At 33.5% G+C, this 25,763-nt stretch overlaps 1 protein-coding gene across 1 annotated transcript in view; it reads right to left on the reverse strand.

Annotated features, from left to right (window-relative positions):
* Positions 1–328: 328 nt before the first annotated feature.
* Positions 329–25,763, reverse strand: part of LOC141460260 (uncharacterized) — a 177,114-nt gene continuing 151,679 nt past the window's right edge. Inside the window, exons 3-6 of the mRNA XM_074140096.1 lie at positions 10,653–10,817; positions 9,046–9,143; positions 6,376–6,532; positions 329–6,000 (exon numbers count right to left, since the gene is read on the reverse strand). Coding sequence (XP_073996197.1) covers positions 5,702–6,000; positions 6,376–6,532; positions 9,046–9,143; positions 10,653–10,817 — 719 coding nt within the window. The 3' untranslated portion in view covers positions 329–5,701. The remainder of the gene's footprint in view (positions 6,001–6,375; positions 6,533–9,045; positions 9,144–10,652; positions 10,818–25,763) is intronic.

The raw sequence follows: 25,763 nt of genomic DNA on the forward strand, positions 1-25,763 counted from the left end.
TATGAGAAAATTAATAAATTTTTCTCAAAAAAAATATATTGTATATATTTTTAAATCACAGGTACTTGTGATATTTTTGAGATATTAATAAGAAGTTGTTCTAATTTCGTTTTAGTTAAATTTATATCACAACGGAAGACAAATTTATTTCATAAATACTACTATTTACTTTTTAAAATTTAGGATTCTCATTATTACATTTTTTTTTTAAAGTCTACTATTTTCCAAGACCGTTATTTCTTGCTGTTCTTTCCTAGCTTATCTGAGCCTTATGACTTAAATTTCTAAATCAAAATAATAAATGATTGAGGTAATTACTTTTGGGGGGGGGGGGATACAAGTAAATATTGGGTTTCTGCAAATAAAATATAATTACGAAAAACGAAATAATGTCATCTTCTAACGGCATTTCCACCTAACAGATATTGAAATTTCTGTCTGAATGAATAGAGATTGTAGAAATGGAAGACATCTCAAGAAAGATCAATTCAAGAAACATAAATTTAGTCATTGTTTTTGTTATAATCTGAAGTAGAAAATTCTACTGTGGAGTTATTGAATCATAGAAGTGTGAATTACTTTCTGGCGCACATAAATATACAGGGTGACCAAAGTTATATGCTCCACCCACTTTTTTTTTTAACGGCGGGAAATTTCGAAAAAATAAAAAACACGTATTTAATCATTTCTAGTCTAGTTTATTTTCAGTGTTTGACCCATTTTTTTAAACCCCTGTATCTCGAGATACAGCATTCAACTTTTGTTTTTCAAATGGAACGTTATATTTTTTGTTGCATATTTTTGTAGTATTTGAGCTCCTAAAAACAACAAAAAAAATTTTTTTGAAATCGGTTAGGTTTTTCAAAAGTTATGGTAATTTAAAATATGAAAAACATCAGTTTACTGTCAAAATTACGTTATTTTTTTTAATGAATCTGTTCAAACTGGGCACAACCAACGGATAGGCAAGCCAAAACTCTGGACTCCCACGCTTTGCTTGTAGCAGCACTTATGGTGGCGAAGTCAAGATCTAGGCAGGCTAGAGTAATTCGACGTTTCAGATCATCGACTGAAGCCACGGGTTTAAGGATACTTTACAATTTATTTTTTTAGGTATCCCCCACAAAATATAGTCCATTTGGGTCAAGTCCGGAGATAGAGGTGGCCATTGGATGGGACAATGAGTCCTTACGCACTTTTAATGGAAATTTCTGCCCAGCTAACCTCGAACCACTCTCGCCGGGCAACCATCTTGTTGAAAATATATATGTATCCGGCGTTGTAGATGAACATCTTCAAGCGGAACTGGCAAAATGTCTCTGAAAAAAAAAGTTAGATACCTTGCACCAGTTAAGTTCTCTCTGTAGAAGTATGGGCCGATTAGTTGATTTCCTATAACTCCAACCAAACGTTTGTAGAAAAAGCAACCTGAACGTCGAATAGCCTGTCTAGATCTTGACTTCGCCACCACAAGTGCTGCTACAAGCAAAGCGTGGGGAGTCTAGAGTTTTGGCTTGCCTATCCGTTGGTTGTGCCTAGTTTGAACAGATTCTTTAAAAAAAAATTACATAATTTTGTCAGTAAACTGAAATCTGTTTTTCATATTTTAAATTACCATAACTTTTGAAAAACCTAACCGATTTCCAAAAAAAAATTTTTGTTGTTTTTAGGAGATCAAATACTATAAAAATATGCAACAAAAAATATAACGTTCCATTTGAAAAACAAAAGTTGGATGCTGTATCTCGAGATACAGGGGTTTAAAAAAATGGGTCAATCACTGAAAATAAACTAGACTAGAAATGATTAAATACGTGTTTTTTATTTTTTCGAAATTTCCCGCCGTTAAAAAAAAAGTGGGTGGAGCATATAACTCTGGTCACCCTGTATATTTATGGCCTATGTAAGGTAATGTGAGCTTTTGATTCTAGATTAGATCAGAGTAGTAAAAGGGCAGTCTCAATGTTTGCTCTTTTTTTAAAGATATTTTTTTTCAGCATCTGTCGGTTATTCGATAGGTTTGATTAATCTCGAATCATGGATGAAAGAAAGTAGATTGCTTAATAATAAAAGATAACATTAAAGAACTTTCATAAAATCGGAAAAGCTTCAAGAAAAAAATGCGTAATGATAATTCCATCGGTTAGAATCCTTCGAGCAAATTTTAATGCACTGTTGGCATCCTTAAATAATAATCAGTTACATTTCCTTTCAGCTAATTATTTTATTTTTTTTTTTTTTATGATTTAGGGCGCGTCAACATCTAAGGTTATTGGCGCCCGGAGCTTTTTTCAGTGCACTGCCGGCCTCCGGACAGTGTTCTCTCGTTACAGACAACACTGTACATCATCGGACAGTGAGCTGTAAGAAGCTCCTAGGAAGAGAAAATCTAAGGGTCAGCTGCTGGATTCGAACCCGGGACCTCCGCGTGGGAGTCCAGTATGCTAACCTCATAGCTAATCCCTTCCCTCCTTTCAGCTAATGTAATTATTTATACATTTTCAAGATTTAACTAAAAAATATGATTTTAATTTTTGATATACCACTGAGCAAAACTTTTAAATATAAGTATAACAAAATTATATATTGTGCCAGTAAATTTATAATTTTTTTTTCTGTTACTTAAAATTTAAAACCAAGTAAATCATAAAAACTAATTCCATCTTCTATTATTATACACAAATCTGATGGATCTACTCCTTAAAAATACAAATTTATTTCTTTAATATTGTTATAATTAATAAAGTTAATGAGATGTTGAATATCTTTAGATCAAATCTAAAAAATATATTAAATATTTACAAATAAATTAATATAAGAATATTTTTTTCATAAAATTTATAGAAAAACAACAAAAATATTTTTAGAAATAGGAAAAAAAATAAGAAATATAGAATTTACTAAAAAAAAATTCTAATAATCTGGCTGAAAATAATTTGTTTAAATTCAAAGAGTATTTGCTTGTGAAAACTATAGGTTAATTTTTAAATTTCTCGGAAAATTTATTATATTAAAAATTAAAACAATTTTTTAAATTTCAATAGCCACTCTTCAAAAATACCTTTACGAAATTAAAGTTAAACATTTTACAAATTGTGCATTTTGTTTCTAAATTAAAAATTAATTATCCTTTACACTCACAAGAAAAACAAAATCAATTTAAAAAAATCACAGAAATCCTGCTTAATAAAAATGTATATATATTTATAATTATTTACAAAATATGATTGCACCTTAAATATCTGTAGGTCACTAGTAAATACAAATTGCACCATACTAAACTTTTTTTGTTGTTCTCTATTGCCAATAATATTTGATAGATATTTGTTCATAAAATTATTTTTATACTTCTTGCTGGATAAAGTTATAGACGTTAAACTTATCACTACTTAAAAAATGAATTTTTTGCACATTTATTATTTAAATTTAATTAAATAATTACTGAAATAGATATTTGTGTTTTATTTGCTTCAGTTAAGTTGGAAATTAAATGAAAACAAATTATTAGTTAGGGCAGTGTGGAGAGAACAGTGGTGAGCATTATTAATAAAGATTCGAACAAAACTAGTGTACGAATACATAAATATTCCAAATTTGAACGCATTCGAATGATAAATAAATACTTATTGTTATTTTTAGATAACAATTAATGTGAACAAATTTTCTTACTGCCTTATTTACGTCCTTTATAACTGTTTAAATAATCTCTTTCTTTCAAATTATTCCCTTTCTAAACCAGCATTCCTCACCTAATGCCTATTTGGAAAAAATTTTAATATATATTTTTTTTTTTTAAACAGTAAAAATCCAATATTTCCCAAATAGAGAAAAAGTGTGTTGAAACGTTCAAAAAATAAGTCAAAAAGGGACTATTTGAGTGGGATAATTTCTTTTAAAAAAGAATTCATGCGGTGTAAATTGGTTCAAATTAAGGTACATAAGTGGTTTCATGTTGAGGAAATAATTTGGTTGAAAATGATTGAGGAAAGTGGTTTTGAAATTTTTAAAATTAAAAGTTAATATATTGGCTGAAGATTAATATTTTATTCGAATAGTTATAAGCAGAACCAAGTAATGCAGGATGGTAATCACTTCAACATGGCAAATAATATAAACTTGCAAAACAAGAAATAGCAGATTGAAATTAGCAATCCGTTCTTAGGGCTGTCTTAGGGCTGTTCAGAAGAGATATAGCAAAATGCCGCAGTAGTGCAGCGAACAATGCATGACATACATACCTAGTTTTAGCAATGGTTTGGAAAGATCTCAAACCAGAGGCAGGCGAAAAATTTCCAACAAGGCCGTAAGCCATTCGGGCGATCGTAGTCCCCCTTGAAGGGTATATTGGAGTAAACACATCTTTCGCTGTCAACACAGCCAGATCAACACATGAGTGACAGTTTTAACTTTGAAGTTAAAATGTTTGCAGCAATGGTTTAGAAACGAACTCTTCACTCACAGCCAACAAAATGTTTATGCATGTTTACAAATGTTATGTTTTGGCTCAAAAAAACATTTGATGTGGAACTCTTTAAATATATTTCAACCGATAATGCTAAGAAACCCTGGCAAGTATACGACACTACTCTCTAAGAAGCCTATTTGACATACAATTTTTTATTGGTTTGCTAGTTCAAGAATGGAACCTTCAATTTATGACACTAAAAAATTCCTGCCATAACTTTATTTTCTGAAAATCTTAAATTTATTCAACCTGCTTAATTGTAAATAAATTTAGTAAAAACTTAAAACGATGAGAACCTTCCTAAAAATTACTCCAACATATTCTGTTCACTTAGATTTCAATGAGTTTTTTAAAAACCAAAATAATGATTTGTGGATCACTAAGATGTAAAAAGAAACCATTTTTTATAAAATTATTAATATAAATTTTGTTTGTAATCATTTCACTAAATTTCTACAGTAATAACCTGGGGAGCCACAATGGAGCTAAATTTGTTTTATGTGTTTTTTTAAAACAACCATAACGTAAATTCATAATGTTCTTCATAGGAATTTTTAAAATGCTCAATGTTATTCAAGGAATGTACACGATTTTTGATAAATTTGGATTATCATTTTTTGGTAAAATTTATTTTGATTTACTCGAGGCTAGTTTTCAGCTCATTAGGAAATCCTTTTTCCATAAAAACTCGATTGCCAAAAACAGTTGAGCAAACATCTTTACGAATCTTTATTTTCATGAAAATAATTAATTTCCACTCATCATTTATTCCCTGGCAATCAGGCAAGAATATGTTTGACTTAATAAATTCAATTATAATGTAGACTACCACTAAGTAGTACAAGAAATAATTTCACCTCATGAATAGAAGAAGGAGAAGCAGGTGAATAAGTTAATGACGATTATGAAAAATAAAAATGTAATACAGTAATGTAAAATTGGGAAATACAGTAAAATTTAATAATGGAAGCCTCATTAGAATAATTTCCTTTACAGGCCTTCTCAATTTTCAAATAGGTAGCGATTTTGTCAGACAAGAAGTGTATCCAGGAATGAAGATTAAAGAAAAACTATAATTAACAACAAAATTCCCACCATTCGGCCAGGGAAAGCCAAAAAGCAAGAGCATCAAACAAATATTAAGTCCCAAATAAACAATTTATTTGGCACTAGACACCGGGGGGTTTTTTTAGCAATTAAATTGCTATCATATATTGGCTATAAAAATGTTCGCTTTCAGACAGCCGTACTATTAGTCTGTATTCTTACTCTTTTAACAGAACCATTTCTGGATGGTGTTGGTGAACTACCACTGAATCCTGGATTTTGGATACCGAAACCAGCTTGTTCTGTGCCAGCATTCTGTTGTGTAGTCGGTCGTGGCTTTTTTAAACTTGATCTAAGTGGACTCCTGGTCACAGAAGATCCTACTGTTGACCCATTTGAAGATAGTGTGGTCGATAATGTAGCCATACTTCCATTAGAACTGCCGCGAACATATGGTTTACCACTGGCGTCAGTCATTGATACAGTACCTAGAAATATTATGTTCATAAGTTAACAGAAGTAATGCGCAATAATTTATTTAAAATATAGCAAAAATTATTAACCATTTATTCAATTGAAATTACAACAGAAATTAAGGTAGATTATAGCAACAAAAGAAGTAAAATTGAAAACTATAAAAAATGGCAATAAAACATCTATTAAAATTCTATAAATTACACAAGGCACTTCATTAAATGGCACAATGGGGTAATAAAAATTGCATGACTAAAGTCAGAGTAATAAATTTTGTTTGATAATACAACAATGAAAATAACTGATAAAAATGAATGAGAATTACAAAAGTAAGAAATAAATACTCGAATGTCCAATAAAAGAGTAAATAAATAATAAATAGTTAATACCTTTTCGCTCTTTAAAGCCAGGATTATTGTAAGTGGTGGCATTTTCTCCTGTAGGATCTCTACTCGACAATGTAGGATCACCACCCAGTCTTCTTGAGAATAGGAGATCATAAATGGATGCAATAAACAGTAGAAATGTTAATATAATTACAACAACCTGAAACAGAATAAAAAAAAACTATAAAAGTTATCTCACGATAGATTGAGCTGGCATAAGCAAAATGAAAATAATTTTAAAGAAACAGATGAAATTTACTACAGCAAGAATAAATAAAGAAATCTTGACAAAATCAATTTAAAGATTGTTGAGAGTTGTACAGTGAACGATTTTTGAATTTTAATTACCAATACTTTTATTTTAAACATTAATATTAAAACTGCGCACGCCATTTGTAACTATTTTTACGGTAGCGTAGCAAGGCATTGTGTCTGTTTTTTTTCTATAAGGTAAGAACAATCTACTTTCTATCTTCTTTTTTTTTGATGGCATCTTGTGACCAATAATTACGAATGCATGCTTATTTCTGGAGGATATTTAAGGCTCCGCCCAGGAAACGGAGGCTGGCGATAGAGACGCGATGTCTCTGATAGAGAGATCCAGTCTCCATTGAGCTGCTCTTGCATTTTAATGCAGATTTCTTCAATAGAAGATATTCTTAGAACTCTTATGCTAACTCCATATATTGAACATTCACAAACCTGTAGCAGATTTCACTTTCAAGTTCCTTATGAGGTAAACGTTCCTGACTTACTCACTTATTGACTTCCCCTATTTTCCACAAGTATTGCACCATTTACTCAATTATGTTTTTGGATTGTCTGACTTTCAGAAATGAATGGTTTGTCTGTTACTATGTATAGTTTTAAAATCATTGCCAGTATGATTTCATGAAAGCGTATTAATTTTAATTTTGTCATTATGTAGTTACGAGGGTCGTTTGAAAAGTCCGTGCAAAGTCAGAGAGATAGCACCACTGGCGCGTATCGAGGTTATGTTTAGTTAGTAGCATCTCTTGGAAGAACACACACCAAGTTTCAGCCAGATCGGTCTATTTCTTTGTGTTTGGCATTCGTTTGAATCGAGGAAGTCGAGTGATTTTCAAAAAATGGACGAAAAAGAATTTCGTGTGTTGATTAAACACTACTTTATGAAAGGCAAAACGCCTCAGGAGACTAAAGAGAAGTTTGATAAACATTATGGTGACTCTGCACCTTCGATTAGAACAGTTTATAAGTGGTTTCAAAATTTTCGGAGTGGCCATATGGGCACAAGTGACGCTGAACGTTCTGGACGCCCTGTTGAGGTTACTACTCCAGAAATCATTGATAAAATCCATGATATGGTGATGGATGACAGAAGAGTGAAGGTGCGTGAGATTGCTAGTGCTGTGGGCATCTCGAATGAACGGGTACATAATATTTTGCATCAACATTTGGACATGACAAAGCTATCCGCAAGATGGGTGCCGCGATTGCTCACGCTTGACAAAAAACGAAATCGTGTGAAGTGTTGCAAGTACGGTTTGCAGCTGTTCCAGAAGAATCCGCTGGACTTAAAGCGTCGTTTCGTCACTGTGGATGAAACATGGATACATCACTACACTCCTGAGACCAAAGAACAATCTAAACAATGGGTTACCAAGGGGGAATCTGCGCCAAAAAAGGCGAAGACCGTTCCTTCGGCCGGAAAGATTATGGCGACTGTCTTTTGGGATTCGCAAGGAATAATCCTCATCGACTATCTGGAAAAGGGTAAAACTATTACAGGTGCATATTATTCATCGTTATTGGACCGTTTGAAAACCGAGCTGCTAAAAAAACGCCCACGATTGGCCTACAAAAAGTCCTTTTCCATCACGACAACGCACCAGCTCACACCTCAGCAGTTGTGGTCGCAAAATTAATGGAAATAGGGTTCCAACTCGTTTCACATCCCCCCTATTCTCCAGACTTGGCTCCCTCGGACTACTATTTGTTTCCCAATATGAAGAAATGGCTGGCGGGAAAAAGATTTTATTCAAACGAGGAGGTGATTGCAGAAACGAATGGCTATTTTTCAGACTTGGACAAATCCTATTATTCGGAAGGGATCAACAAACTAGAGCAGCGTTGGACGAAGTATATAAGCCTAAAAGGAGACTATGTTGAAAAATAAAAAAGGTTTACCTCAAAAAATTAAGTAGTTTTTATTTTTGCACGGACTTTTCAAACGACCCTCGTATATAAGTCTGGGCAAATGTTTGGGTAAGTCAGTATAGTGTTTAAATGGTTGGTAGCGGGGAGTTCGTATGCAATATTTCCCTCCATAGCTCGTCCCTACCGTTCTTGTACTTGCTGCAGGCCTAAATAATGTGATTTTCTTTAGCTGTTGATTCTTTTTCGCAGGAGCACATATGAGGTCTATTTGTATGCCAATAAGTGCCAAATGGTGAAGGGAGCAATTGTGGTTGAATCTTAGCTTACTCATGGTACAGTAAAATCCTGTATTTTCTGAAAATGCTGTAAACTAAGGTTTCATTGGGTTGGAGGACTCAGGATGGATTTTTAGACCATTTTTTGTAGCATATTTTTTTCTTGACCAAGAAAGTTAGTTTTAGAGCGTAGAAAACTTTTTCAGCAATTATCTTTGATGATTTTCAGCTTGATAAATGATAAAAACTTGGTGTTTACCTGAATGTAGAATGATTCTCCTCTGGTAATGACGAAATCGTTTTCCCTGTCATCTGTCTGCAGGGCAAACAGTACCGCTGCTATGATTGAAATCAGAGCTGGAAAAAAATAAATTAATTAAATTTAAAAAAAATTAGTGATATAATATCAAGACGATATTAAAAATGGAGTCCTTTCTAAAAATGATTGCCAAGATCAAGTTTCAACGAAATAAAATGAAATATTATTTCAACAGAGGCAAGGAAAATGCAAATTGTTTTAAAAAAGTAAATTTTAAAATATAATACAATTCAATTTATAAAAAAAGGGGCTTTTATTTGGTGTTTAGATTGTTAGACTGTGCTGTAATCTTAATCCTAAATCTGAATTTAAATACTATAAAATAGATCATATAAAGAAAAGTTAATTTTTTAAGAATAAAAGCATTTTGAGGTTCGGAGGAAAAACGAAAGAACATTTGTCTTTGTTGGTTATATACTCACATCTTGTTTTATATTCATTATTCATAAAATCTTAGTAAATGTTGACCTTTTGAGATTGTTTCTACTCTGCAATTACTTCTGCAGATAATATAAGCTTTGAGAATACCTTTGAGAAGAAGTTTGAAGAGCTAGTAACGAGCACAGTTAACTTGCACTGCCAGCTTCGTTGGAACGTTTAGTTAGAAAGTGATGTGTTAGGAAAAAATGGTTTAACAATTTTGTACAATGTTCCAAGTTAAGTATGTATACTAACGTTTTAATCACGCTTAATTTATTCTAGATGTTATCAATTCTATAAAATGTAAAAGATTTTATCTAAAAGTCTGTCCAAGCTAAACAAGCTTGGATGCTCTAACATGAAGCAATTCTTGCAATTGTAAACCTATTTAAATTGCAAACATTTATTCAAAATAGTCTATTTCTACATTTCAAATTTAGTTACATTGTTCAAGCTGTTTGCAGAAGGAGAAAAAACTAAAATAAGAAAGTTCGTGATATCCGGTCGTCCCAGATTAGAACCTCTCTTAACGTGAACTGGTATCTTACGAGTGGTATACGTGAACTCGTATATCATTGCATCAACCGTGTAGGTAGAGCGTTAATAAAAATAAGAATATGCAAAAATTATGTATCTTTGTCTTAAATTTTCAATGTTTATATGCTTAACAAACAATAGTTGAATTTAATGTGATTGAAAATTATCTACTAGCTAGAACAGTGCAAACTTTAAAGTAGAAGACATTTTGAATATAAATACAAAAGGGATATAATAGTAATGTTCTTGTGAAATTAATTTAGAAATTTTGTAATATTTTTTTTAAAAACATTCTAATTGTAATTTGGCAAGTAAACATGGTTGAAAATAAACCACTCCTCAGCAACAAATCAAAGCTTATCAGCCTTTCCACACAGTTAGCTATTTCCAGTTATATCTAGCCATAAAGGGAATTTTTATTTCTCTCGTTATTATTATTTTAAAAATATCACTTCATTTTCTTTACACGTGATTTATTTTCAATCGTGCTAATTTGATAAATAATTCGATAATACCACTTAATTTTCATTTAAATGACGCACCAACTGAATATCAACAGAATATTTATTGTTAAGAAATAGGAAACTTACTTGCAAGCAATGCGAGCGATAATTTGGCAATAACAACAAAGCTATAAGGGAAGACCACCTTCTCCTTGGAGATGACCATGGACAGCTGGATGACGCTCAGGATGGCAAAAAAAGCCAGCAAGATTGCCCCAACGGTGGCTATTATACCAGCAAAGTATACGGCCGCTGCAAACAAATTAATTTATTTAATTCAAGATAACAAATAAATAACTATAACACTGTGCTATGAAATCTTAAATGAATTCATTAAAAAAAAATTTATGTTTAAAGTTATTAATGAAAAAAACTTGTATTTTATTAAAATGCCACTTACGCCAACTAGATCTTTATTTAGATGTAATTCTGGGCCAGCAATGTACGATATACTAAATTTGATCCAAGGCATTGCAGTTTACAATTATAGACATAATAAATTTTTTGCTTACCAAGTTCTCTTCTACAGTTTTTAAATACATCTATAACACAAATTTTACTGTCTCGCCCAATTTATTATCTTAAAAAAACTCGATATTTTTCTCAACTACTTGAACTGCAAAAAGAGCACAATTCAAACTCCCTACAAACGTAGTGTTTGAACAAATAATTTGGGTTGAATTTCAGCACCAAAAATATGCAATTATCAATTTTTCATACTAACTTTACATTAAAAACCCAACTCTACGGAATAAAGCATTGACTTTACTGCAATTATCAATTCACGCAAAACCTATATATTAAGAGAAAACAAAATGTTATCAGTAAACTTATCCTTCCATGAATGTAAAGCCATCTTCAAATCCTACCAAGTTTGTTTACAAATAGGATAACTGCGAGTAGGTAATTTTCAACTAAAACTGACTGCATTGTGCTGCTATCTTCAGAGCTATTGCCGTATTAAAGATATTATTTTCTAGATTGAGTTTTTCTTGTTACATGTAATTGAAATCAATGTCCAGTAAGTACTAATTAGTAATATTTTTTAAAGTTAAGATTACATTCATGCCATCTACTACAAATGTTTTGTGTTTACCAAATCACATACTTAGGGAAATAATAGCCTCAATGTTGTCGCGGTTGTTAACCAAATTGGGTTTAGTTATTGTATTATTTTGCCATTACTAATATTCAGCACCAAAATGGTTTGTGAGAGCAAAAATTCAGAATAGTAGTAATCACCTAGAATAGTTCACTGGGTGCAGAAATGGTGCACCTTCGATAGAAAAATAATAATACAAAAAAAGATAATCATTTCAAGAATTGAAATTCGTTGATGTTCCTACTTGATAGGTTCCTTGCTTATGTCGAACTGCTAAAGTGGAAGGTTATACACTAATAAAATCGCTCGTTGCATTTGCTAATTTGATTTTCTATTTTTGTTTGATGTTTTATATTTGATTAAAATCGTCTGTGACCATTTTAAAATTAATTAATTTATTTCCATTTCTATACTTTTTGTCAGGAGTTTTGTAAGTGCATTACATTTTCATTTTTATAACATACAGTGACTCCCATTAATATTGGGACACCTATTACAAAATGATTTAAAAGGAAAATGAAAACAACAGACAAAAGTTTGGAATTTTTTTTTTTTTTAAATTACATTAGCAACATCTGTAGAAATTATATATAAGTATAAATCGATGAAATTCCAAACTGTTAGGTAGCACTTTTTGAAAAAGTGTAAAATAAGGCTCTCAAAAATATTGGGACAACAGAAGTGCTAGAGTTTAAATGTTCAATATTTAAAATCTCCTACTATTTAATAATTGGTTGGTAATAATTTAATAATTGCTTTTTGACTTACAATAGCCCTCTAACGATCAGGCATAGGTGAAACAAGTTTTTGGTTAATTCAGGTGGTGTTTTTTTCCCATTCTTCCAGGAAACATCATTTTAATTCATTTTTGTTAGATATTTCTCGTTTACTCAAAGCACTGGCTAAATATTGCCATAAATGTTCAATGGGATTAAGATCCGGTGACTGCGGAGAGGTTTGGAAAACTTTGGGCAATTATATAACAGTCACTGACGTATCACCCAAGCCGTAGGTTTGGGGTCGTTGTCTTGGTAGAATTTAGAAGACCCTAAAATACCAAATGTTTGGGCACTTTTTTCAAATTATATTTTAATATATTACTATAAACCATTTTGTGCATCATTCCATCAATAAACACTGATTCTCCAAATCCTGATGCACATTCAGCTCCAAACCAGAACTGACCCACCACCACCCGGAGGTGCAGCTTTAAAACCCTTTAAAGTTGGCTGTAAATTCTTCTTTTCGAGTTCAGCATTCGCTTTCCTCCAGACCATAACCCTTCCATCTGACTGAAAAACATTAAATTTTGATTCATCGCTAGAGTATATCATTCCAAAAGTCACTATTTACATTGAAATATTTTTCGGCAAATTTCACTCTCTTAATACGATTTATCTTACTGACAAAAGGATTCTTCCAGGCTACTCTACCATGATAGTCGAGTTTTCTTAGCACTCTCCGAACTGTTTCTGCTCCTTTTTTGCTCTCTGAACATGTCAAAAATTTCACATTGAAGTTTTGGAGCACTAAGTCGGTGATCTTTTTTAATTCTTTTAATATATAACGCTGCTCTCTCTCAGAGAGCAGTCGAGGACGGCCTTTTTGTGGGGTTGAAACAATTCTTTTTTCTTTTTGGTAACGCTGAATGATGTTCCACGCAGTAGATGTTTTAGGTCCGATCAGTTTTTTCTGTCTACACACTTTTTATTGTCTTTGTGCAAAGAAATTATAATATTTCTTTGTTCAATCGTTGTATTTGTATTTTTGCGCGACATGTTACACCTGGCTTGATTTATATAAACTAATATAATTATTAATTTCATATTGAATATATGCTTAAGGTATATATTTACAAATTGTATAGATATTCGGGCAAAACCTTGGACAAACTATAAATTATAATAGTGTCCCAATACTTATGAGAGGTAGAATTTGCTCTTATTATTATATATATTTTTTTTAATCTACCAAAACATTTTTATTTACTCATTTAAATTGTTTTTATTTAATTAATAGTAATTATAAAATGAAATGAATTTATAAAAATTTGAATAAATGGGTGCCACTTTTAATTTTCGTCAATTTTTAACTTCTGTATGTACTGTCCCAATATTAATGGGAGTCACTGTAAGTCACTATCTTAATGCGATTGTTTCTGAGAGCATGTATGCAAAATAATTTAGTCAACATGATCGTTTTAAGATTAAAGAAAAAACTACATCCATTATTGGCAGCCATTTAAATTAAGTAAAAAACTTTAAAGCTTGAACATCATTTTATCTGGTTCTTGAACCGCACAAGACGAAAGAAGAAGAAGGGTATACGGCGATTATTGATGATCACAGCTTGAACACAGGTCTATTACTAGTTGCAATACATTTGTGATGCTGAGATTATGATAGAAGGATAATCTAGGAGATGACTTAGGGAGTGCTAATTCTCAATTGGGGTCAATATTATTGCCATTGTTAACTAATAGAGCAGGTAGCGCTAGTACAACTTTCAAAATAAGTTAAAAAAAAAAGACTGAGATGGATATTGTTTAGTGTTGTGGTCTGCACTTTTTGTTATTTAATATGCTCTACTCGCTTTGTTTTATTCTCATTCCAAATGTAGTGTAGTGATTCTAGTATTCAGTAAGAGATTGACAGTTGTTGCAGTTATTTTATATAATAATTGCTCTGTGAATTTAGTACAGATTTTAAAGAAGTACATAAGAAAAAACTTGTGCGAATGGTTCACATCAGATTTGCATCTATTACGACGTATTCACTTCTGGCTCAAGTGTTCAGAACAACATCCTGAATGGAGGAGCAAGGTCGTTACATTGTACCCAATCCCCTCTTTACCTTTCACAATGAATAAATTAAATAAAAAGAGCCGTTGATTGACAGATTCCGCTCTGACATTTAACTAACAGCTGGGCAACCTGTCGTGGACGGATGTTTATATTGCCTCTACTTCTCGCATAGTATTTATTATAATAAGAAAAATGAATTGCAGAAATTGTATGAGAGAATAGCTGTTAGAATAGCTGTAGTATTGCCTACAAGTTTTTGAAAAGAAGCGAATATTGAGAAATATGAAATAGAAGTTTTTTTTTTGGCGATTATTTGTGCTACAATCAGCGCATTAGCGCTATAAGTAACAATGATAACTAGGGAACGGATTCGTATGTATTTACATATTTTTTTCTAGGCAATTTACAGACGTTTTTCAACTAGAAGTATTCATACTGACACTTTTTAAGCCGTTTGAGTCTACTTTTATTTCACATATTTCCACATATTTGGATGTTATCGCATATTTATACATATTTGATTAAAATAAATAAATATTTCTACATATTTAATCAAAATACGCACATATTTTTCATTTTGGGCATATTTTCATTATTGGGAGGTGGTTGACAGGAACTGTGAACCACAGACTATAGGGCTGTGAATCACAGTGGTTAAAAAAGTGTTCTTAAAAGCACCAAGTCGCATTAAAATGCTAAAAGATCTCTATCCAGACTTGTGCCTTCCACCAGAACCAATATTGACAAGATGGGGTACTTGGCTGGAAGCAGCTCAGTATTACTATGAAAACTACAATAAAATCAAGAATGTCCTTTCACATCTCGAAGACGAAGCAGTAGCGATAAATACAGCCAAGTCTTTATTCGAGAAACCTAATTTAAGGAACGACTTTGCATTCATTTCTGACAATTGCGTATTTCTTGCACAAGCCATTACCCAACTTGAGTCCCAAAATGTTCGACTGACAGAAAACGTGTCCAACGTTAAAAAAGTTATCGAAAAGGTGGAAGGAATACCTGGGAGTAAGGGAGATCTGATCAGATCAAAACTGGTAGAAGTACTGAGCAAGAACAAAGGGTGGGAGACCATCTGCCAGATTTCTGATATTATCAGTGGAACAGAAGTCACCTCAGAACATCGTGTACCCTTTACAGCCAACGAGATAACTTCTTTCAGCAAGGCACCTATAATATCTGTAGATGTTGAACGATCTTTTAGTCGTTACAAGTCCATCTTACGCCCAGATCGTCGTCACTTTACGTTCCAACATTTGAAATTTCATGTGGTTGCAAACAATTTCGAAGAGTGAAGTTTTCAAAATTGAAAATTTAATACATCTTTTTATAAATAGTAAAAATGTTCTTTGTTGTATAAATCATTATAACTTGTAAAAACAAATTATTTTGTTCCTAATAAATTATTATAAATTGTAAAAATGTTCTTTTCTTGTATAAATAATTATAACTTGCCCCCCCCCCAAAAAAAATTCCATTTTCATAAAAAAAAAATGTCCATTTTACTTAAATATTCCAGAAAATATTTTAAGAAAATCACATATTTTCCACATAATTGACGAAAATAAATGCATATTTTAGTTAAATATTTGGCATTTTTAAATACATAAAAATCCGTTCCTTAATGATAACCGAGAACAGAAGAAGTAAATGAGCGGAGAAGTTACCCAGTGGTAACACTCCAAAACATTATATGGTTAGACACTCTCTTCACTTGAGAGGAGATCACTGCTCTCTTAAGGCGTCTTGTCCGAGTTATCAGGAAGAGTTCTAGAATAAAGATTTTTAGCAAGAGGATTTATATGAGATTGCAGGCCGAAGTGGAGTTTTCTGTATCGTGTTTTAGCAACTTGGGTGATAAAAGGAATGTTAAGGTCAGTGTGTGTAGTATTTATGATTTAGTCTCCAGTTGGGAGACATAAAATGCAGCGTTTACGATAGTTCGAAATATTTTAGATTGTAGCGATTGAATCCTTTGGAGATTGGAGCATTTGGTTGAACCCCACAGCTAATAGAAAAGTAATAAATTTTAGTGAAATGATTTGCAAAATTGTTACAGAAGTTTTTTTTTTTTTGATGATTAATGTTTATCGGTAGTTCCATATTTTTGTCAGGATTGTTAAATGGTTTGGAGAGTATTTTTAGGTACCGAGATCATTCAACAAATTTGAATTTCATAACTTGTGTGCATATTTGTTTCTTAAGGTACCAATGTTGAAAAGTATGCAATTTAAAGAAAATAAAAAAAATCTAGGTTTTTTTGTTACTTTTACAGCATTTTATAATTGCTTTAAGCCATGTTTTATCAATTAATATTGATATGCCTTATGATTTATACAAACTGGTTGTATAAATTAATACGAGGGTCGTTTGAAAAGTCCGTGCAAAAATAAAAACTACTTAATTTTTGGGGGTAAACCTTTTTTATTTTTCAACGTAGTCTCCTTTTAGGCTTATACACTTCGTCCAACGCTGCTCTAGTTTGTTGATCCCTTCCGAATAATAGGATTTGTCCAAGTCTGAAAAATAGCCATTCGTTTCTGCAATCACCTCCTCGTTTGAATAAAATCTTTTTCCCGCCAGTCATTTCTTCATATTGGGGAACAAATAGTAGTCCGAGGGAGACAAGTCTGGAGAATAGGGGGGGATGTGAAACGAGTTGGAACCTATTTCCATTAATTTTGCGACCACAACTGCTGAGGTGTGAGCTGGTGCGTTGTCGTGATGGAAAAGGACTTTTTTGTGGGCCAATCGTGGGCGTTTTTCTTGCAGCTCGGTTTTCAAACGGTCCAATAACGATGAATAATACGCACCTGTAATAGTTTTACCCTTTTCCAGATAGTCGATGAGGATTATTCCTTGCGAATCCCAAAAGACAGTCGCCATAATCTTTCCGACCGAAGGAACGGTCTTCGCCTTTTTTGGCGCAGATTCCCCCTTGGTAACCCATTGTTTAGATTGTTCTTTGGTCTCAGGAGTGTAGTGATGTATCCATGTTTCATACACAGTGACGAAACGACGCTTAAAGCCCTGCGGATTCTTCTGGAACAGCTGCCAACCGTCCTTGCAACACTTCACACGATTTCGTTTTTGGTCAAGCGTGAGCAATCGCGGCACCCATCTTGCGGATAGCTTTGTCATGTCCAAATGTTGATGCAAAATATTATGTACCCGTTCATTCGAGATGCCCACAGCACTAGCAATCTCACGCACCTTCACTCTTCTGTCATCCATCACCATATCATGGATTTTATCAATGATTTCTGGAGTAGTAACCTCAACAGGGCGTCCAGAATGTTCAGCGTCACTTGTGCCCATATGGCCACTCCGAAAATTTTGAAACCACTTATAAACTGTTCTAATCGAAGGTGCAGAGTCACCATAATGTTTATCAAGCTTCTCTTTAGACTCCTGAGGCGTTTTGCCTTTCATAAAGTAGTGTTTAATCAACACACGAAATTCTTTTTCGTCCATTTTTTGAAAATCACTCGACTTCCTCGATTCAAACGAATGCCAAACACAAAGAAATAGACCGATCTGGCTGAAACTTGGTGTGTGTTCTTCCAAGAGATGCTACTAACTAACCATAACCTCGATACGCGCCAGTGGTGCTATCTCTCTGACTTTGCACGGACTTTTCAAACGACCCTCGTAGTTTATGTAATCGTTATATTTATATAAATAATTCTTATATAAATGAAAATCTATATGTGTAGAAGAATATTCGAAATCTGGAATGTGACACTTCAGTTGCTAACGAAATTTTAAGATCGTTATGAAAGAGGAGCGTTAGAGGCATAAAATGGAGCATTTGAAATCTGACTAAGTATTCTAACTGGATACTAAAACGTATAAACTGTATTTATACCCTGCCCAAGCATTCACAGTCTATCTTCGATATCCTCGCGTTGAACAGAAGTTCAGCGCTTTACTGGCAACTTGGAAATTAGAAAAGATTACAATCTCCTGGTTCTGACGGATCCTGTCTACGTTTTACTGAACTCTATCCGTTCTAGTTGATAAAATCAAAGGTCTAAACCTTATCTAGTATCTGGAGTACATGGAGTATCAGCTCCAAGACTTCTCCGCCATACTTCTGTAAGCCATAAGGGCTTACAAATAGACTAAGGATTCAAGATTGGCGAGGAATCGGTCAAATAAATAAAACAACTCGTCTTTTTGCCAACGTTTCGACAAATATATTGCCTTCTTCTGGGCGTGGCTATGCGGGTTGGTTAAGTTGAATTACCGCATAGCCACGCCCTGAAGAAGACAATATATTTGTCGAAACGCTGGAAAAAAGACGTGTTGTTTTATTTGACCGATTTCTCGCCAATCTTGAATCCTTAGTTTAATAATTTACGATCAGGAAACCAATATATTCATATTTGCGGCACAAATAGATGTTATACAGCATGAATAGTGTGCCTTTAAAATAAACCTTGGCATAACTTCTCTTTTTAATTCAAGATTTAAAGTTATTAATTCATGACCCCAAGAAAGGTTGCCATCCCTTTGTACGGGTCTGAGACACACATATCCAGCTACATCCAAAATAGTGGAGAAATAAAAGAGTAATCGAACAATTAGACCCCTCAAAACAGTTACCTGGTTGAATTTAGGGCACTGTTGGATCTATGAAACTGTTTAGTTAAGGTATTCGCTTGGAGAGGAAACAATTCAAGAACACGCAGTTAAAATTGTGCAAGATGGTAAATAACGGCTTCTAGAATTCATTTCTTTTGTTCAGGCTGTACTCCAGGGCGTCTAAGGTTCCTAGTACCGTTTTTTTTAAAGCCTCTGTAGAAACTGATCCTCGAACAAGGGTTAGAAAACTTGAAGGTAGATTAGGAGTGTCTACTGTTCAATAAACAGGGCATTTTTTTAACCGCCCACTTAAATTAAAACCCATTTTTGTACTACTGCTACAAATTTAAATCAAATGTAATAACAGATTTTTAGTTAATTAGTAGAAACAAGGCATCTTTATAATCCCTCTGTGATAAATAAGTACTTCCAGCCATAACTATACATAATTAATAAACGAAATTAATGTAGTATATGTTTAAAATCAAGAATTGAGTACAGTATTTTGTTTCAACTTTATTGCATCCATTACTGCAGCAGACCGACACATTCTCTCTGTATACTTATAACGGAGTTCAGAATAAATGGGACACAAGGAAAATAATGGGTTGAAATACATTCCCATGAACTTCTCAGTTATTACCAACCCTGCCAGCATTCTTCACTAAAGTATTCAAGTTGGTTATTACCAAACATAATTTCTTGCAACAATAGACTCTGATTTAATGTGCTCTTAAACTGGGCATGTATTCTTAACGCTATAGAATGGAAATATTTTAATTGAATTAAATTCAGTAAATGATAACGGACGAAAATAACAGATTTTAAGATGCTGTGTGAAAAAAGATTAAATGAATTCTTAAGAAATACCCCTAATGCGGAACTCGTGTTTAAGAGAATTGGTATCTTACTGGGATTTGGAGACTAACATTTTATCCGTTATAGCAGGCATGATTATTGTATTCCTAACCAGTTACGGTCTTTTATTCATCTCCAGAGATAGATTAATTAGTTTGGTGTAGTAAATTTTCAAATTCACTTATGTTACCTTCTCACACTGCACTTGCTGACTGAATGAGGGAGGTTACATTGTTTGTTACAACAAAATGTTATTAATCCTAAAACATTTCATAAAAATAATGAAATATATAAATATAAAATATTGGAAAGTGTAACTTTTGTGTGGACTTAAAGTTTAATTAAGTTTAACTTTATATCGTTAGGCACAAAACTCATTAAACTAGTGAGAGAGAATACAATGTTAGAAACTTCATTTTCATGTTCAATAAACCACAAAACATCTAATATTCGCTGGGAAAATTAAATTTTGGAAATACTGAATTGAATTTAGAATTATTTCCCCTTAACTGTGGGTAGGAAGTAAGAAAAATGTATTTTCCTTGCGAGAATTTACGTGAGAAACTGACGACAGATTTCTCTTGGAACCCATTTTAACGTAGTGTTTTTGTTTGGGATTCTCTTTCACGTGCTTCTAGTACTTAATTATGTAATACTGCCAGAAGCAATTACATAAAGTAGATTGAACAAGAAATGTTGATTGTATTATATATTGGTAGTGTGTTTGTCGTGAATTATTTTTTAATTAAATTGAAAATTTGTGGGTAGAGGTAATCAATACGAAATTATTGATAATAATAAAAATAAGGCTTGGGTTGTTAGGTTTGAAAAATGTGTGGAGCATTTTCACTGGCAGTCCTATTAGTGAGGCAGTCTGTAGCCCAGGACGAGAATTTACTGCGTTGCCAGGAAGTGAAGGATGCAAGATGGCTATTTTCTTGATAAAATGATGTATCGGACGAGATTTGGTTGATTGTCTGGGATTGGGTGGGCTCTTTTCTTGATACTTAGGGCTTTGTACTGGTTCTTCAGGACCAGGTTTTGTGGGACAAGAGCGTACAGGAGACATGATTTGAGTGTATTGCCTTTTTTAATAACAAAGGCTTCTGAATCCATATAGCGCATTTCTAAGGAACTTCAGGTGTTGGCTGGCATAGATTGGTCATCAAGGTCTTTGTTTCCAGCAAAAGCTTTCCAGTTTTAATTTCATCTTATTATTTGCCCTCTTCCAAAGCGGAGATCCTGGGTTCGAATCTAACTGCTGTTTCTTAGATTTTTTCTTTGCCGTGTTGTCTGTAACGAGAGAACGCAGTACAGAAGCCAGAAATGCATTAAAAAAAAAACCTCTGGACACTAATGAATCTCCAATCGACATTGCAGTACCTTCAAGAGTAACAAGAGCTTAGAAAATTAAGATACACTTGGAGATGGACTCCGCCATAACTTTCTAGAAAGTTATTCAGTCTCGAAAGGGTGAGATTAGTACCGATCATTATCCCCGGACGGCTCCCTACAACTGCGGTGGAGACAGCTAATAGAAGAGATTAGGCTCTCTAATAGAATAGTCAAGAACGCCCTTAATATCATAATTGAATTTATTTGAAATAATAAAAATACTAAAATACTGAGATTTGGCGTTTGCCTCATTACTTTTGCTTTTTTTAAATTCAAAAATCTAATAAAAGTAATGTTCTGAATGTGCTTGTTAATTATTATCAAACCTAAGGGTGACTTCTCACTTCCAAAATAACCACTGACTGTGGTTTAAATTAGTTAATAATTTTAATTTGAAGTAGGAACTTTTTCCTGAAGTTATTGTAGGATTTTCTGTAAATTCTAGAAAGAAGACAATACGAATTAAGTATATTCCATAACAAGTAAGATAGAGTATAACTAAACTTTGGTAAGCACATTGCAAATAATTAAGGAATGTTGGATTCCCGGGTTCCGGGTTCAAATCCAGCCGCTGGGCCCTTACGATTTTTTTTTCTCTTCCTAGGAGCTTTTTACAGCTCCACAGTGTTGTCTGTAATGAGAGAACTATCTCCGGAGGCCGGTAGTGCACTTAAAAAAGCATAATATTGAGAAATGCAATCAGAGAACCTTTGAGTAGGTAACAAAAGTGGCATTTCTGAGGCCTTATTACGCTTAACTGAATGCGGTTGTCATAAAAAAACGCGAAAATTCAATGATAAAACTGGTTCAACTTAAAGCCTTCTGTCAAACAATTAACAATTTACCCTTACAACTAAGTGATATAATCAATTACATTTCTTCGTTATTCATTGACACGAACAATAATAATAAATCTACAGATATTGTGATTTTGATCAGCCAAAGTTATTGCACAAGTGTATCAGATGTTGTAATTAAACTTTGTATTCAAATTGTATACGCTATAAACAGCAAAAGAGAACAGTCCAATCTACCATGGTTACTGTCATAAATGCTGGCTTAGAATTGGCTATTATTTTGAATTAACCTAATGTTCGCTACACACTGATAGAATACCAAACTGAGTGAAATTGCTAAACATGTTGAATGGATAAATTTTATTTACCAATATCTCTCTCCCCTTCTTCCCCAAAAAAAGGGTTGCATTCGATTAAAACATTCGAAATTAAAACTTCCAAACCAAGGATGCGTTGGATTATCACAAGGTATCCCGGAAGTGGAAGCAGAAAAATATGGGCATGTCACCCAGTGTCATTGTACTTTACCGGAAGTGACGATTTAACAAAGTCATGCTTTTATCTAATTAATAAAGGACGTTAAGGGAGCTAGTTTAGGCCCTAATATGGTTCTTATTCCCAATATGTAAGTAAGTAAACTTAGGCTTTCTGTAAGGGCATCCCTTTCCCTAAGAAGTGCCCTAAAATTCGAATTTTCTTAGAAAAATGTTTCAAAACTATAAGATCCTCAGTAAAGATGTTAATTTCCGTTTAACTGATCCCTTCCTAAATATTATTAACGCATCTTCTGGCAGCACCTAAGCAAATACCAAATTTGATATTCAAAATATCTTTTTGCGATACTTTGTTATTGACTTACAGGTAAACACACACACACACAGATCAACTCGTAAAAACCACTTTTTCGTATTCAGGGAACCCAAAAACGATTATCCCGATGGAAACCCTAATACAAAAATCCGCAAGGTTGTAATTCTTTCTTTGTTTTACACAAAATAAGAAAATGAATTTGCTTTTGTAGATAGTATATAAAAGTGAGACCATGGTCTGCCGGCAGTTCCAGAACAGCCCACGGTGTAGACATCTTATTTTAATTAAAAACAAAATTCCCATGAATAATAAAACAAGCAACAAATAAGAATTCATTACCCAAGAAATAAAGGGAATCGCAATGCGCCACTAACTTTTTTGTACAAGGCCATCTAAATACGAGTACAAAACTTCCAGCCTGATAGTTTACAGTTGGCAATGGTTTTACCACTACAATACTGATGTTATTTTTCATTATTTTGAACTAGATCCAAGAATTTCCCATTGTATGTACTATTGGGTCATGTTTTCTGCTCTGACTTTATATACGATAACTTACCGATAAGATTTATACGATGTCTAACTCTTTAACAATCGATATGCTGGTCGGTGAGAAAATTAATATGAAATCTTAAAGCGGCCCATTTGGAGACCAAATGTAACTTCTTCCTCATTTCTAAGGTTTGATTTTAAATCGCTTCACTCTTTAGATCTGCACCACACCTTTCAGTCAAAGAAATTCCGCCCTGTGAGTCATTAATACGATTCAAGCGTTCACATCCATTCTCAGACCATTGTTATGTCAAGACAAAAGTTTTACTATAGCTTACCACTCGAAGAAGAAGGCGATCATGCGCTATTTCAGATTTTTAGTTAACATCGGAAATGTAATGATGCCAAGGAAATGCGATGGACAAAATTTACCAATCGGAAGTGACGACTGAAACAAGTTGGAAAAGGGCGCCACGGTAGCCGAGCGGTTAGAGACGAGACCTGCTAAGCTATATGTATTGTGGTACTGGGTTCGATTCCCTGTCTTAGGCCTTGGATTTTATTTAACGGTTAATAAAAGAAATTTATAGTAAAGAATGTTTGATAGTCGCCTCCGTCCACGACACCTAATTGGTAGTTTGACGTTAAGCCCCACCTGAAAAAATAGGCAATTACTTTACAAGTTGGAGTAAAGTGGCGCCTATTATTCAGGTGGCTTTTTTATGGAACTATCAATTTCAGATCTCAGATCTTGTTAATTGATCTTGAAAATGATCTTGTCTCAGGATATTGTTTTAACTGTATTATTTTTTGAGGTTTTCTAAAAAATAAACGGCTGCAACGCTTATTCTCTAAACTTACTATGCACATTGCACGTGTTAAAATTTGGAATTGATTTATCCAAGAGATCATCAAAGCAGTTCTAGGGAGAGAAGAGTTGAGCTTCCGCTGTAGTGGAATACAAACAGTGAAAGTGAGGAGTGCAAGGAGGTGGTAGTTCGTGCTACCTTGCAGAAAGCACGAAGGATTTAGTGGGATAAATACATAAATCTGGCCATAACGGATTTGAAAAGATACTGTAACGAGACCAGTGTGAATGGATATGTTGGAATTCTCAATCGGAGCTAGGTTAGGAGCTAATTCGTGGCCAGGGTTCTATGTCTTAGGAGACCCATTACAAACATGTTTTTATCAGAAATATACTTTCATAAAAGTTGCGTAGGCGAGTTGATATAACCAGCAAACTACCAAGCCAAAATCACCCAACTCTTTACATTTTTAATGTTGAAGTATTATTTTATTTTTAAGCAAAAAAGAAAAAGTATTTTAAAAATGAAATCCCTCAATAATTAATATTTCATATATCTGAACAAGCTGAGAGAAATATTAAAATCTATCCGCAATTTCTGTGGTTTGCCAATGTAATGTAAAATAGATTATCTCCAACCTCCAGCGAACCGAACGGGTTTCCAGGCCCTAATCCCCGAACGTACCAGCCCCACATGGAGTGTAATATGTACATAGAACTTAGTTTTGGCCAGCTCGTCAGCCAGTTGCCATGGTTACGGTTAAGGTATTCCCTTCAATCTTGGAATTCTGCCTCTTAATGCATACAGATTATTATGTGGTTATTCTATGATAGATTGTCACTTTAGAGGCTTGCTTATTGTATAACAATACTGGAACATTGGGACATGGTTACGGTCTCCTTCTCCGAGAATCCTACACTGAACACTGAACTTCGCTGGCTACTTAAACTGAGGGTTGAGCTATTAAACTTGGAACTATAGACCTTGGCTTGGAAGAGATCCAGATGTTGAAATGTCTCTCGGTAATTTCAGTACCCGCGAAGAGTTATACCATTTTCTGGGCTAGTGCCCTCTATTGTTCGACAGCAATCTCCAAGATTAATGCTCTGAAACCATGATGGCTTCCATCTATATTTTCAGTTCAAATTTCTTTCTCTGAGTTCTTTTAAGTTCACTTTTCCTCTACCTCTACGGGTTCCACAAATCTCTTGTTTTGTTATCACTCTTCTTCTTTTTTAAAAATTTATTTGTTAAGTTACACCAGCGCAAGATGCACTATAAGTAACAATGACAATAACAGAAACCACTACAAGCTCACTAATTGAGGGTAGAAGTTACCCAGTGATAACACTCCCTAAGTCATCTCTAGGATTAGCTACTCTCCTCTAAAGAGAGAAAATCGCAAGGCCACAGGCCTTTTAATCATCTGGGAGGATGACCTGGAAAGTGATGAGATGATAAATGGCGAACAAGAGGATTGAAATGAGTATGCAAGTTCTGATGAAAACTTTTATGGTGAGTTCGTGCAAC

The sequence above is a fragment of the Rhodnius prolixus genome, unplaced genomic scaffold, assembly GCF_049639745.1.
Source record: "Rhodnius prolixus isolate KJV_2025 unplaced genomic scaffold, Rpr scaffold_6, whole genome shotgun sequence".
Classification (NCBI taxonomy): Eukaryota; Metazoa; Arthropoda; class Insecta; order Hemiptera; family Reduviidae; genus Rhodnius; species Rhodnius prolixus.